The 12,713-nt window shown below is 46.9% G+C and overlaps 1 protein-coding gene across 5 annotated transcripts in view; it reads right to left on the bottom strand.

Annotated features, from left to right (window-relative positions):
- LOC140395585 (E3 ubiquitin-protein ligase rnf213-alpha-like) overlaps nt 1-12,713 on the bottom strand; it is a 192,537-nt gene that overhangs the window by 55,728 nt on the left and 124,096 nt on the right. For all 5 annotated transcript variants that reach the window (XM_072483546.1, XM_072483548.1, XM_072483547.1 and 2 more), the window contains exons 44-45: nt 10,185-10,372; nt 8,866-8,989 (exon numbers count right to left, since the gene is read on the bottom strand). In XM_072483546.1, coding sequence (XP_072339647.1) covers nt 8,866-8,989; nt 10,185-10,372 — 312 coding nt within the window. The remainder of the gene's footprint in view (nt 1-8,865; nt 8,990-10,184; nt 10,373-12,713) is intronic.

The following is a 12,713-nucleotide window of genomic DNA, read 5'->3' as shown; positions in this document are numbered from 1 at the left end:
GGCTGAACGGGCCGATAAAGAGGGCACGGGTACTCGCACACCTTAAGAAACTTAAGGCAGATGTGGTTATGTTACAGGAAACGCACCTGAAACTAATAGACCAGGTTAGGCTACGCAAAGGATGGGTGGGGCAGGTGTTCCATTCGGGGCTAGATGCGAAAAACAGGGGGGTGGCTATATTAGTGGGGAAGCGGATAATGTTCGAGGCAAAGACTATAGTGGCGGATAACGGGGGCAGATACGTGATGGTGAGTGGCAAACTACAGGGGGAGATGGTGGTTTTGGTAAACGTATATGCCCCGAACTGGGATGATGCCAATTTTATGAGGCGGATGCTAGGACGCATTCCGGACCTAGAGATGGGAAAGCTGATAATGGGGGGAGATTTTAATACGGTGTTGGAACCAGAGCTGGATAGGTCGAAGTCAAGGACTGGAAGGAGGCCGGCAGCAGCCAAGGTACTTAAAGATTTTATGGAGCAGATGGGAGGTGTAGACCCGTGGAGATTTAGCAGACCTAGGAGTAAGGAGTTCTCGTTTTTCTCATATGTCCATAAAGTCTACTCGCGAATAGACTTTTTTGTGCTGGGAAGGGCGTTGATCCCGAAGGTGAGGGGAACGGAGTATACGGCTATAGCCATTTCGGATCACGCTCCACACTGGGTAGACTTGGAGATAGGGGAGGAAACAGGAGGGCGCCCACCTTGGAGAATGGACATGGGACTAATGGCAGATGAGGGTGTGTGTCTAAGGGTGAGGGGGTGCATTGAAAAGTACTTGGAACTCAATGATAATGGGGAGGTCCAGGTGGGAGTGGTCTGGGAGGCGCTGAAGGCGGTGGGTAGAGGGGAGCTGATATCAATAAGGGCACATAAAGGGAAGCAGGAGAGTAAGGAACGGGTGCGGTTGTTGCAACTTCTGAGGGTGGACAGACAATATGCGGAAGCACCGAAGGAGGGACTGTACAGGGAAAGGCAAAGGCTACATGTAGAATTTGACTTGCTGACTACGGGCACTGCAGAGGCACAATGGAGGAAGGCACAGGGTGTACAGTACGAATATGGGGAGAAGGCGAGCATGTTGCTGGCACACCAATTGAGGAAAAGGGGAGCAGCGAGGGAAATAGGGGGAGTGAGGGATGAGGAAGGAGAGATGGAGCGGGGAGCGGAGAGAGTGAATGGAGTGTTCAAGACATTTTATAAAAAATTATATGAAGCTCAACCCCCGGATGGGAGGGAGAGAATGATGGGCTTTTTGCATCGGCTGGAATTTCCCAAGGTGGAAGAGCAGGAAAGGGTGGGACTGGGAGCACAGATCGAGGTAGAAGAAGTGGTGAAAGGAATTAGGAGCATGCAGGCGGGAAAGGCCCCGGGACCGGATGGATTCCCAGTCGAATTCTATAGAAAATATGTGGACTTGCTCGCCCCGGCATTGACGAGGACCTTTAATGAGGCAAAGGATAGGGGACAACTGCCCCCGACTATGTCTGAAGCAACGATATCGCTTCTCTTAAAGAAGGAAAAGGACCTGCTACAATGCGGGTCCTATAGACCTATTTCCCTCCTAAATGTAGATGCCAAGATCCTGGCCAAGGTAATGGCAATGAGAATAGAGGAATGTGTCCTGGGGCTGGTCCACGAGGACCAAACTGGGTTTGTGAAGGGGAGACAGCTGAACACGAATATACGGAGGCTGTTAGGGGTAATGATGATGCCCTCACCAGAGGGGGAAACGGAGATAGTAGTGGCGATGGATGCCGAGAAAGCATTTGATAGAGTGGAGCGGGATTATTTGTGGGAGGTGTTGAGGAGATTTGGTTTTGGAGAGGGGTATGTTAGATGGGTGCAGCTGTTGTATAGGGCCCCGATGGCGAGCGTGGTCACGAATGGACGGGGATCTGCATATTTTCGGCTCCATAGAGGGACAAGGCAGGGATGCCCTCTGTCCCCATTATTGTTTGCACTGGCGATTGAGCCCCTGGCGATAGCGTTGAGGGGTTCCAAGAAGTGGAGGGGAGTACTTAGAGGAGGAGAAGAACAACGGGTATCTTTGTATGCGGACGATTTGTTACTATGTGTGGCAGACCCGGCGGAGGGGATGCCAGAAATAATGCGGATACTTGGGGAGTTTGGGGATCTTTCAGGGTATAAATTGAACATGGGGAAAAGTGAGTTGTTTGTGGTGCATCCAGGGGAGCTGAGTAGAGAAATAGAGGACCTACCGTTGAGGAAGGTAACAAGGGACTTTCGTTACCTGGGGATCCAGATAGCCAAGAATTGGGGCACATTGCATAGGTTAAATTTAACATGGTTGGTGGAACAAATGGAGGAGGATTTCAAGAGATGGGATATGGTATCCCTGTCACTGGCAGGGAGGGTGCAGGCGGTTAAGATGGTGGTCCTCCCGAGATTCCTCTTTGTGTTTCAGTGCCTCCCGGTGGTGATCACGAAGGCTTTTTTTAAAAGGATTGAAAAGAGCCTCATGGGTTTTGTGTGGGCCGGGAAGACCCCGAGAGTGAGGAAGGGATTCTTACAGCGTAGCAGGGATAGGGGGGGGCTGGCACTACCAAGCCTAAGTGAGTATTATTGGGCCGCTAATATTTCAATGGTGAGTAAGTGGATGGGAGAGGAGGAGGGAGCGGCGTGGAAGAGATTAGAGAGGGCGTCCTGTAGGGGGACTAGCCTACAGGCTATGGTGACAGCCCCATTGCCGTTCTCACCGAGGAACTACACCACAAGCCCGGTGGTGGTGGCTACACTGAAGATTTGGGGACAGTGGAGACGGCATAGGGGAAAGACTGGAGCCTTGGGGGGGTCCCCGATAAGAAACAACCATAGGTTTGCCCCGGGGGGAATGGATGGGGGATATGGAATGTGGCAAAGAGCAGGAATAACGCAACTGAAAGATCTGTTTGTGGATGGGAAGTTCGCGAGTCTGGGAGCGCTGACCGAGAAATATGGGTTGCCCCAAGGGAATGCATTCAGGTATATGCAACTGAGGGCTTTTGCGAGGCAACAGGTGAGGGAATTCCCGCAGCTCCCGACACAAGAGGTGCAGGACAGAGTGATCTCAAAGACATGGGTGGGGGATGGTAAGGTGTCAGATATATATAGGGAAATGAGGGACGAAGGGGAGACTATGGTAGATGAACTAAAAGGGAAATGTGAAGAAGAGCTGGGGGAGGAGATCGAGGAGGGGCTGTGGGCAGATGCCCTAAGCAGGGTAAACTCGTCGTCCTCGTGTGCCAGGCTAAGCCTGATTCAGTTTAAGGTATTACACAGGGCGCATATGACTGGAGCACGGCTCAGTAAATTTTTTGGGGTGGAGGATAGGTGTGCGAGGTGCTCGAGAAGCCCAGCGAATCATACCCATATGTTTTGGTCATGCCCGGCACTACAGGGGTTTTGGATGGGGGTGACAAAGGTGCTTTCAAAAGTAGTGGGGGTCCGGGTCGAACCAAGCTGGGGGTTGGCTATATTTGGGGTTGCATAAGAGCCGGGAGTGCAGGAGGCGAGAGAGGCCGATGTTTTGGCCTTTGCGTCACTAGTAGCCCGGCGCAGGATATTGGGGGTGGAGACCTGGATAAATGACATGGCAGGGTTTATAAAGCTAGAGCGGATTAAGTTCGTTCTAAGGGAGTCGGCTCAAGGGTTCACCAGGCGGTGGCAACCGTTCGTCGAATACCTCGCAGAAAGATAGATGGAATGGAAAAAAGAAGGCAGCAGCAGCAGCCCAGGATCGGGCGGGGGGGGGGGGGGGGGAGGAGGAACCAGAAGGACTCTCAGGGTTGTTAATATATACTGCATAATATGTATAGGTCGTTGCTACAGATAATTATTTACTGGACTGTTAAATTATATTTTTGGAGAGTGTTACTTGTGATAAGGCAGTTGCCAATTAGGGTTAGTTTTCATTTTTGTTATTTATTATTTATTCATTTTCTGTTTATAAAATAGGTCATTGTTATTTGTGTTGTTATAATATTGTGTAAAGGATGCACAATGTACTGTGTTGGTTGACCAAAAATTTTCAATAAAATATATTTTTTTTAAATGTATATATAAAGAGAACAGCTGTGGTCCCAACACTGAACCCTGCGGGACACCACTCGTCACCGGTTGCCATTCCGAAAAAGAACCTTTTATCCCAACTCTCTGCCTTCTGCCTGACAGTCAATCGTCAATCCATGTTAGAACCTTGCCTCGAATACCATGGGCCCTTACTTTACTCAGTAGTCTCCCGTGAGGCACCTTATCAAAGGCCTTTTGGAAGTCAAGATAGATAACATCCATTGGCTCTCCTTGGTCTAACCTATTTGTTATCTCTTCAAAGAACTCTAACAGGTTTGTCAGGCACGACCTCCCCTTACTAAATCCATGCTGACTTGTCCTAATCCGACCCTGCACTTCCAAGAATTTAGAAATCTCATCCTTAACAATGGATTCTAGAATCTTGCCAACAACCGAGGTCAGGCTAATTGGCCTATAATTTTCCATCTTTTTCCTTGTTCCCTTCTTGAACAGTGGGGTTACAACAGCGATTTTCCAATCCTCTGGGACTTTCCCTGACTCCAGTGACTGTTGAAACATCATCACCAACGCCTCCACTATTTCTTCAGCTATCTCCTTTAGAACTCTAGGATGTAGCCCACCTGGGCCCGGAGATTTGTCAATTTTTAGACCTCTTAGTTTCTCTAGCACTTTCTCCTTTGTGATGGCTACCATATTCAACTCTGTCCCCTGACTCTCCGGAATTGTTGGGATATTACTCATGTCTTCTACTGTGAAGACTGACGCAAAGTACTTATTCAGTTCCTCGGCTATTTCCATGTCTCCCATCACAAAATTACCAGCGTCATTTTGGAGCGGCCCAATGTCAACTTTTGCCTCCCGTTTGTTTTTAATGTATTTAAAGAAACTTTTACTATCATTCCTAATGTTACTGGCTAGCCTACCTTCAAATTTGATCCTCTCTTTCCTTATCTCTCTCTTTGTTATCCTCTGTTTTTGTAGCCTTCCCAATCTTCTGACTTCCCACTACTCTTTGCCACATTATAGGCTTTCTCTTTTGCTTTGATGCATTCCCTAACTTCCTTTGTCAGCCATGGCTGCCTAATCCCCCCTCTGATAACCTTTCTTTTCTTTGGGATGAACCTCTGTACTGTGTCCTCAATCACACCCAGAAACTCCTGCCATTGCTGTTCTACTGTCTGCTCCCAGTCGATTTTCGTCAGTTCCTCCCTCATGCCCCTGTAGTTACCTTTATTTAACTGTAACACCTTTACATCTGATTCTACCTTCTTTCTTTCAAATTGGAGATTGAATTCGACCATATTATGATCACTGCCTCCTAAGTGCTCCCTTACTTTAAGATCTTTAATCAAGTCTGGCTCATTACATAACACTAAGTCCAGAATGGCCTGTTCCCTAGTGGGCTCCATCACAAGCTGTTCCAAAAAGCCCTCCTGTAAACATTCAATGAATTCCCTTTCCTTGGGTCCACTGGCAGTATTATTTACCCAGTCCACCTGCATATTAAAGTCCCCCATGATCACTGTGACCTTGCCTTTCTGACATGCACTTTCTATTTCGTGGTGCATCTTGTGCCCCTGGTCCTGACCACTGTTAGGAGGCCTGTACATAACTCCCATTATGGTTTTTTTGCCTTTGTGGTTCCTCAACTCTACCCACACAGACTCCACATCATCCGACCCCATGTCGTTTAGTGCTACTGATTTAATTTCATTCCTAATTAACAAGGCAACCCCGCCCCCTCTTCCCACCTCTCTGTCTTTTCGATAGGTTGTGAATCCCTGGATGTTTAAATGCCAGTCCTGAACCCCCTGAAACCACGTCTCTGTGATGCCTACCACATCATACCTGCCAGTCACAATCTGGGCCACAAGCTCATCTACCTTGTTCCGTACACTGCGCGCATTTAAATATAGCACCTTTAATTCTCTATTGACCGTCCCTTTTTGTTTTCTTAGTGTGGTGGACCTTGGTTTACTGAGCCTTTCCATACACTGTGTCATATTTTGTGGGATGGGGACTATTGTAACCTCTCCTGAGTTCTGTCTTTTCGTGCTTTTTTGTATTCCTAAGCAGCTACGCTTCCCACTGATTACTTCACCTCTTGGTTCCCTGACTTTCCCTTCCCCCCCAATCTTTAGTTTAAAGTCCTATTGACCACCCTATTTACTCTTTTCGCCAGAACACTGGTCCCAGCTCGGTTCAGGTGGAGACCATCCCAACGGTATAGGTCCCCCCTGTCCCAAAACTGATGCCAGTGTCCCATGGAAAGGAACCCCTCATTCCCACACCATTCTTTCAGCCACGTGTTAACTTCCCTTTTTCTTGCCTCCCTATGCCAATTTGCACGTGGCTCGGGCAGTAATCTGGAGATTATGACCCTTGAGGACCTGTTTTTAAATTTGAATCCTAGCTCTTTATAATCTCTAAACAGGTCCTCTTTCCTAGACTTGCCTATGTTGTTGGTACCAACATGGACCACAACAATTGGATCCTCCCCCTCCCTCTCCAGTATCCTTTCAAGCCGGTCAGAGATGTCCCGCACCCTAGCACCGGGCAGGCAACATACCATGCGGGACTCTTTATTCTGCTCACAAAGGATACTATCTATCCCCCTGATAATAGAATCCCCTACAACTACAACTTGCCTATTTACTCCCTCCCCTTGAATGGCCTGCTGAACCATGGCGCCTTGGTCAGCTGACTCATCCTTCCTGCAACCCTGTTCGCCATCCACACAGGGAGCAAGTGCCTCATACCTGTTGGACAGAGTCAGGGGCTGAGGCTCCTGAGTTCCTGACTGCTGGTTCCCTTTACCTGCCTGACTTGCAGTCACACCCTGCTGTCCCTGGCCACTAGCAGGCTTTAAACTACTTACTCTGACAGGTGTGACTGCCTCCTGAAACACAGTGTCCAGGTAAGTCTCCCCCTCCCGGATGTGCCTCAGTGTTTGAAGCTCAGACTCCAGATCATCAACTCTGAGCCGGAGCTCTTCGAGCAGCCAACACTTACTGCAGATGTGAAGGTCTCCCAGAAATCACTTGCGCACCGCTCCCGCTGAAATCGACTGTGCCTTCCTATAGTATTCCTTGAAATTTTGAAGGTTAAGGGGGGATTTGATTAAAATTTTTGACATATATAAAGGGACACAAACTGATAGGTCTTTGGTAATCAAAGTTACAAAGATGTTGGGCAATGGCAGGTAGATGAGGTTATGCCACGGATCAGCCTGGTTTAATTAAATAGTGGAATAGTGTCAAGGAACTCACTCCTCGTCCTCTACAGCTTAGGCGGAAAGGAAGAAAGTATCTTCTCCTTGTTAGCTGCAAGAGGCTTGTATAAAATGAGCTTTGGTACAAAGTAACCACATTGACAACCAATGGCTTGTGTTGGAAAACATTCTTTTGGTAAGATGCTCTTTTGCGGCCAGCACATTTTGTGGGAGTCTTAATCTAAATGAGCTTTTCCTTTACTTTACCTGGGAATGACTTGGTGATGAAGGCCATGAAAATTTGAGAAAACTTTCTATTTAAGTTTTGATATCGTAGAGATTTTATGCGAACACTGCTGCAAAAGAAACTTACAACAGGGGAAGACACCCAATGTTCAATTTCTCAATAAAGGGCAGATGGTGATAAACATTGGGTGGAATTCCTAAAGCAAGTGGTCACTGGTAGAAAAAGGATACTCACGTTGACCAGTTTATGAATGAAGAATTACATATATGTGTGTAAAGTTAAAGAGTAAGTGTTTTGTTAAGCTATTGTGTAGCGTTTTCCCCTTAACTTTACACCAGTGGGACGTAGGCCCCTCTGTGACTATGCACTGACCTGCTATGTAACCTCCTGCTCAGTGTTGGTGTGGAGCAGTGGTTCACAACCTTTTCAGTCACACGGCACACTTCAATGAGACAAACAATTGCACGGTACACCCATTTATTTCAGCTGAATCGACTGCTCATAAATGTCACATTTACTTACATTTACTATGGTCATGGTCTTAGTAGAATGCAAACCTCAAACACATTCACTAGATGGCAGTTTTGGGAATTCTGCCTATGTTTGAAGCTTTACGCCGAGTTGTAAACTAATAATAACTTTACTTCTAATTAATAATAATCTTTAATGTCACAAGTAGGCTTACATTAACACTGCAATGAAGTTACTGTGAAAAGCCCTGAGCGGTGCCTGTTCGGGTACACTGAGGGAGAATTCTGAATGTCCAAATTACCTAACAAGCACGTCTTTCAGGGCTTGTAGAAGGAAACCGGAGCACCCGGAGGAAACCCACGCAGACACGGGGAGAACGTGCAAACTCCGCGCAGACAGTGACCCAAGCTGGGAATCGAACCTGGGACGCTGGCGCTGTGAAGCAACAGTGCTAACCACTGTGCCACGTGCCGCAGTTTCTCGGGACGTTGATGTTTACACATTTTGCAGTGACCTGCTGTTCATTTTATTGCATTTCTTAGCCAACGTCTGTACGGGGACGATGTGAAGGAGCTTTTATTTTATATGTGCTTTGCAGTGGGATGAGGGACGGAGGATAAACAATTACTCTATCACATTGTCAGCCTTATGTTTTACTGCTGAAGGGAGTGTGCCTGTCATCGGTACAAATTGATGAGGTATTCGCACTCAATCTAAGTGTTAACCATTAATCTCCAATAATTAAGAGAGAGTTACAGAGATATCCAGGAATCTCATGTGTTTCGCATTCTTGACAGGCAAATATGTTTTTATAAGCTGAAAATAAGGTAAAATACAATAATTGCCCTCGACACATCACTGTGTATAAGATGACAAGTTAATTCATTGCAGAGATTTGTTCTTTACCTTCTGAAGCTGTGTACAATGTTTCACAGCAATGTTTCGTAACCGGTCATCAGTGTCAGCAGCTACACTGAAAACGACATGTTCGATAAACACCGCCAACACAAGTACACATTCCCAGTTTGATCTAACAGACAATAAAATAAATCAAATTACTACTCTTCATATGATTCTAATATTGAAATTCTTCGTGGTAAGAATAAAAAAGTATGAACTTTATCAGAACTGATGTGTATATTTTGTCGTAGAGCTTAGATAAAAGGATATGCAATCAATTTATATCACAACCTCTTTCAGGCTGAGTACTTGATCCCATGTGGCAGGCGGCAGTGAGGTGCGTTTCCACAAGACGGGGCAAAATGCAGCCCAACTTGTCTGTCCTGGCTGTTTGTTAAAGCCACTGCCATCCCCCCTCTTGTAGACATGTATCGCCCTCTGCTCTCTCATATCATACAACATGCTAAAATCATGCATTTCATATACTGGCAAAACAATGGAATCCTCAGAGCACAAAGAGTATGAAAGTTGTATATTGCCCTGTGTTAACTAGATTATTCTTGTCCAGATTCACTGTCACTATTGGGGAAAATACATTTTATATTTGCATCGACTTCTCCAGTCTTATTTGAAGGAAAACACGAGGCTGAATTTTACGATCGTCCTGCTGGGACATTTGTAGGTGAGGGGGTGAGTATAATATTACTATGATGGCCTTCACCATGAGTTCCCACCCACCCCAATCTCTGTGCACTCTTTAAGCTGGGACAGGCAAGGCCCGCCTTCCCTTGTCCCAATTGAGGCCCTTAAGTGGCCAATTAATGACCACTTCAAGGTTTTTTCTGCCCAGCCTCAATCTTCAGGCTGGCGGGAGGAGTTCACGGACAGTTCACTTCCCAGCCTCTCGACCATACCCCAACACCATCCCCCCCCCCCACCCCCCACCACCCCCCGGCCCTTACCTCTCCAGGCCTCTTCTACACTCCCTTCCCCAAGACCACCAGAACCTACTTGTTCCTATACTCCCGGGACTTAGTCTCTGGGGTCTGCTTGCAGTCCCAGTCCCATCCACTGCAGTTTCCGACACTCCAGGGGTTACAGAGCTGCTGGCCAATCAGATTGGCAGCTCTCTGAGGCGGGGCTTCCTCCTGAATGAGGGGCTGGAAGTCCCTCCTGAAAACAATGAACACTTTTGAAGCTTCAAATGGGGGGGCAGGGGCGACAGTGCCACAGCCATGGACCTGAAATCGGGTGGAGAATTTGCAACATGAAACAACACATCAGTCAGCAGGTACTTCATGAGATAAACAAAATGTGGCGCTTACCTGATTGCACCAATAGTTTGCTGGCATACTGATCTGCAAGCTTTGACGTAATTGTTATCATAAATGAGTTCAACCGATGGCTGTACAGTTTCCATTATTTTGATTAATTCCCTGCAGTTGTTAATTGTCACAATATCCAAAGCGTGAGCACCTTCAGCACAAGCAGCAGCTGCAAATATGTCAAGCGTCTGAAAAATAAGCACAAATGATACCCGTGTGAAGAGATGTTCCCCTGATTCTGTAATCTCAACATTGGTAACCGTGGAAGCAGTTACATTTATCAATGTCTTTCTCAGGTTTTAAGACTGACTGGAAAAGGCATCAGGGACGATTGCATCTATGCACCCAGCCCATACCATGCTTGCTGAAGTTTGCACATGTCATGTATTAAAGCCTAGCTTTATAAGCTGGGTGCTGGTTTAGCTCATTGGCTGGACAGCTGGTTTGTGCTGCAGAGTGAGGCCCACAGCGTGGGTTCAATTCCTGTACCGGCTGAGATTATTCATGAAGGCCCCCACTCCCCCCTCAACCTTACCCCTCGCCTGAGGTGTGGTGATCCTCAGGTTAAGTCACCATAAATCAGCTCTCCCCCTCAAGGGGATAGCAGCCTATGCTCATTTGGGACTGCGGCAACACTTTTATATAAGTGTGAGGAATGCCTCCAAATGAAGACCATGGAAAGTAAATCCATGACAGAGTGAGTGGGGAAAATGGCAATGAGAAAGTAGCGGCCGTATCAGCAACAATAACAATAAATGTGCCAGCTACAACATTTCATCATGGAACAAATCATGTCGGCCAAAGCACTGCCCCCAAACTACATTGTCTGAAAGATTCTTGCCCAGACCGGCGGGAGACAACGATTTGAGAAGTTTTGGACAGTGAGTTATGGAGCAATCACCAAAGTTGGAATGAGTGACTTTTTGGAGCAAGCCCCTGTACAGCCTGACCATCGCAGTTGGTACTGAATAGGACTTACTGAATCGCGAGCCCCACATTGGGGGATGATTTTTTAATTTAATATTTATTTATCAAGGTAATCAATTGTACTCATTTAACTAGGCAAGAAACTTTTGGACAAGTTGGTTTCGGCCTGGTTCTTTGGCGGATTTGGTTGGTTATGACTTGGTGGAAGGTAGCTGGATTTAGCACTTAAAGGAGTCAGTTATTATTGCTGGTACAGCTGCTATTTTCTCACTGGCATTTTCACCTCTTACTGTCATGGTTTTTTTCTATCCTCTCTTTATTGTGAGGGAAATTGAGTGGGGCGTAAGGCAAAGTCACCCTCCTCCCAGATGACCAGAGGCTGCTTTCCCCTTTGAGGGGGGGGGGGGAAGAGCTGACTGGTGGTGATTTAACCTGAGGATCGCCACACCTCAGACGAGGGGCAAGGTTGAGAAGGCAGGGCCTCCAATATAACCTCAGCCGGTACGGGGTTCGAGCCCACGTTGCTGGCCTCGCTTTGCATCATGAACCAGCTGTCTAGCCAACTAAGCTAAACCGGCGTGTGGTGCCTGCAACACTAAACTCTTGCAACACGAACTACATCTGCACATGTGCAGAAAGTGCTTCCTCTAGTGTTGCATCACAAACAATCACAACTTTACAAAATGTCTGTTTGATGCTATTGCTCTAGGTGATGGTCACATTCGTTAGTATGATTAGCATTTATCATTCTGCAATGTCCAGAGCTACAGCTGGTGTATAACAAGACTGCGAGTACCATTTGCATTTTCTTCTCTCTCCATGTCATTAACGACAATGCAATCCTTTATACCTGGGAAAGCGAAGAACTTTATGTCGATTTTCTTTGATGCACATTCATGGTACTCTTTATGTGGCTAACAAGTGTGATTCTTATAGCCTCGGGCTTACCTACTTATTGATCCCTGGGCACATCTTTAAAACGTTGTGCTCTTCTAAACATTTGCATCAAGTTCTTGTCAAGAAATGGTCAGTTCTTCATGAGTGGGGTATTGTTGAGATTTATTGAATTCAACACTGTTGTTCAGAATCCAGAAATAAAGAGAAGCCAAATTTTCATTGGCACGAAATAGTACTTTGGGCGGCACAGTGATTAGCACTGCTGCTTCACAACTCCAGGAACACAGGTTCAATTCCGGCCTCAGTTGACTGTGTGGAGTCTGCACGTTCTCCCTGTGTCTGCGTGGATTTCCTCCGGGTGCTCCGGTTTCCTCCCACAGTCCAAGGATGTGCAGGTTGGGTGGATTGGCCATGATAAATTGCTCCTTAATGTACAAAAGGTTGACTTCCAGTGGCGGCTATGAAGGAGTAAGTCGCACATTTGGTGGCTCCCGCTCGGGTCGGACTTTTGGACCTTTTCCCCCGATTTTCTGCCGGACTTGAATTGTAAAACTGATGACAGAGGCAATTGTGTACTGAATTCCCACATTGGTGCATGGAGAGGAGGACTAGAAGTGCTTGTAAAGGCAGAAATAGAAAGACAGAGAAGGCTTGGGCGGAAGCTGCAGCAGGAGATAGCATGGCGGAGGACCGGACCTCTGGCTT

Source organism: Scyliorhinus torazame, chromosome 18, assembly GCF_047496885.1.
Source record: "Scyliorhinus torazame isolate Kashiwa2021f chromosome 18, sScyTor2.1, whole genome shotgun sequence".
NCBI classification, from domain to species: domain Eukaryota; kingdom Metazoa; phylum Chordata; class Chondrichthyes; order Carcharhiniformes; family Scyliorhinidae; genus Scyliorhinus; species Scyliorhinus torazame.
Note: the sequence above shows the minus strand (reverse complement) of the source record. Positions and strands in the feature narration are given on the sequence as shown.